The 2,891-nt window shown below is 39.0% G+C and overlaps 1 protein-coding gene across 1 annotated transcript; it reads left to right on the top strand.

The window, feature by feature from the left end:
- The first annotated feature begins 1,528 nt into the window (after positions 1 to 1,528).
- Positions 1,529 to 2,476, top strand: LOC122450132 (olfactory receptor 52E5). The gene has a single exon (XM_043482304.1). It carries the CDS (start codon positions 1,535 to 1,537, stop codon positions 2,474 to 2,476), a length of 942 nt encoding a protein of 313 aa, XP_043338239.1. The 5' UTR covers positions 1,529 to 1,534.
- Positions 2,477 to 2,891: the final 415 nt, after the last annotated feature.

Raw genomic sequence — 2,891 nt, 5'->3', positions numbered from 1 at the left:
CAAATAACTGACTTCCTTGCATCATCGTAGGGCAACATAGAAGAGCCATCCCAGCCCCAGAGCTTCCCATAATATCACTGGAGGCCGCAGATGCTATCTCATGGTGAGCCAGCTTCTCCTTTGACCCAGTCCTACTTTACTAGCTTTTTTACAAGTATAATTTCTGAGAGATCTCCTCCAAAATCCCTCTGCATGCCACTCTATAACCCAGTTTGTATTTATCTAGGATCTCATATTTATATAATAATTGGAAAGATTATTTCCGCTAAATCTTTAACTTTTATTTGCTAACTATTGTTGATCTCTGCCTATCACTATGTAAAGTATAAAGATACTTTATACCATGAACATATATCTGACACAGATTTTGACCTCAAAGACATTTTACCTTAGTGGTAAAAAGCTAGCAGGGTTTCTTTAAGCTAGAATGAGCATTAGAATCGCCCGGAGGGTTTAATTAGCATTATTAATAGGTCTCAATCCCAGAGATTCTGCTTTAGAGAGTTTAGGGTAGTGTCCAGTAATTAGCATTTATAACAAATTACTAGATGATGCTGATACCCATGGCCCAGGGACTACACTTTAAAAAACACCAATAATCAATAATAACTAGCATAACAGCAAGATAAATAGACTTCTGGAAAATAACAAAAATAATAAATAATCATGAAATAAGCCAGCTGGGGAAGGCTCTGTGGATAGAGTTTCATTAAATCTAGACTAAGAATTATTTTGGTGATTGGACTTAGAAGAATTTATAGTTCTGAGAAGGTTTATTATTTTGCTGGAATTATACATTAGTCTCCTGATACGTCAAAATTTTGTAATTTCATTCCTTAGCTCAGCTCTAAACACCAGCTGTCCACCCCTCCACCCTAACTAAGTTCTCTCCCACATACCATTTTCTCTTTTCATTTAGCAATTCCTTGTTCTTTAAAAAAAAAAAACTTTATTAAAGTATAGTTGATTTATAATGTTGTAAGTCTTTTTCATATTCTTTTCCATTATCATTTACTATAGGATACTAAATATAGCTATCTGTGATATACAGTAGGACCTTGTTGTTTATGTATCCACATACCATCTTTTCAGGCCTCTCTTGAAAGAATGTATCATTCCCCTAAACCATCTATATCAATACAAGTCCTATGATTTTATACACACACAGACCATCTTGTTTAGGCTTTACATGATGATTAATAGATATAATTAACAATCAATATTTGTTATTTTATAGCCATATATAGTTTCTTCCTTAAAGAGTGAAGGGAAAAAGATACAAGTGAAGAATGGCTTTTTTTTGGAAATTTTCCACATGATTTTCTATGTTGGTGAGGTAAATACTTTGAAGTGAGAATGTCTTTTTAATTCTGCCTCATATTCCGTCTCTAGGTCTCCTCAGCTGTATTATGAAATTAAAGAGTGGATCTTCTATTCTTCCAGAAAACAGGTGACATGCTCTGAAAGAGGTTATGGTGTCTCCCTGGAAGTAAGAAAACTGCAAACAATGTATCTATAACCACTCCAAACAGATATGCTGCACCCCAACAAGACACAGTTCCATCCTTCTTCCTTTCTTCTGATGGGGATTCCAGGGCTGGAAGATGTGCACATCTGGATTGGCTTCCCCTTCTTTGCAGTTTATCTAATAGCTCTCCTGGGAAACATTACCATCCTGTTTGTGATCCAGACTGAACGCAGCCTCCACCAACCTATGTTTTACTTCCTGGCCATGTTGGCCTTCACTGACCTTGGCCTGTCCACAGCCACCATCCCCAAGATGCTGGGCATCTTCTGGTTCAATCTCAGGGAGATTGTGTTTGGTGCTTGCATCACACAGATGTACACAATTCACATATGCACTGGCCTGGAGTCTGTGGTGCTGACAGTCATGGCCATAGACCGATACATTGCCATCTGCAACCCCCTGAGATATAGCATGATCCTCACCAATAAGGTAATAGCTATCCTTGGCATAGTCATCATATTTAGGACTTTGTTATTTGTGACTCCATTTATTTTCTTTATCCTGAGACTGCCTTTCTGTGAAGTCCGGATCATCCCCCACACCTATTGTGAACACATGGGTTTGGCAAAGTTGTCTTGTGCCAGTATTAGGGTCAACGTAATCTATGGTTTGATTGCTTTCTCTGTGGGATACCTTGATCTTTCTGTGATTGGATTTTCATATGTCCAAATCCTCAGAGCAGTCTTCCACCTGCCGTCCTGGGATGCACGGCTCAAGGCACTCAGCACCTGTGGATCCCATGTCTGCGTCGTGCTGGCCTTCTACCTGCCAGCACTCTTCTCCTTCATGACCCACCGCTTTGGCCACAGTATCCCTCACTGCATCCACATACTTCTGGCCAATCTATATGTGGTTGTCCCTCCTGCCCTTAATCCTATCATCTATGGGGTCAGGACAAAGCAGATAAGAGAGCGAGTACTTAGGATGCTCAACCCAAAAAGCTATTGATGTTTAGCCCCAAGAAAATCCTCCATGATCATCAGTGGGATAATAATAAGATCAAAGCAGTAGTAAACACTGGAAATATTTTCATTAAACTCCTCTGGCATTCCCACACAAGCCAGTCACACTACTATTTTGCCCATCAGTCATAATCTGTATATCCCCATTGGAAGGCATAGCTCAAAGATTCCAAAATAATCACTCTACTTTTTGCCACAGGAAAAGTACATCAAAAATTCTCACATTGAAATCCCACTGATGCTACAAAATTCTTAAAGGGAGAAAAAGGTTTGAAAAAGTCATGTCCCCGGTACCTTAAATAATTTTCTTTCTCATGGTCTTGTTATTCACAGCTCAGAAGCTGAAGTCCATGACTATAAAAATGATGAATTTCATGAAAGTCAAGCAAGACACAGTGGTA

This window comes from Cervus canadensis, chromosome 11, assembly GCF_019320065.1.
Source record: "Cervus canadensis isolate Bull #8, Minnesota chromosome 11, ASM1932006v1, whole genome shotgun sequence".
Lineage (NCBI taxonomy): Eukaryota > Metazoa > Chordata > Mammalia > Artiodactyla > Cervidae > Cervus > Cervus canadensis.
The sequence above is the reverse complement of the archived record's forward strand: the minus strand, read 5'-3'. Positions and strand labels throughout refer to the sequence as shown.

Bases quoted from the DNA above. Each gene is read 5' to 3' on its own strand.
- LOC122450132 (XM_043482304.1), top strand. From the start codon at position 1,535: ATGCTGCACCCCAACAAGACACAGTTCCATCCTTCTTCCTTTCTTCTG.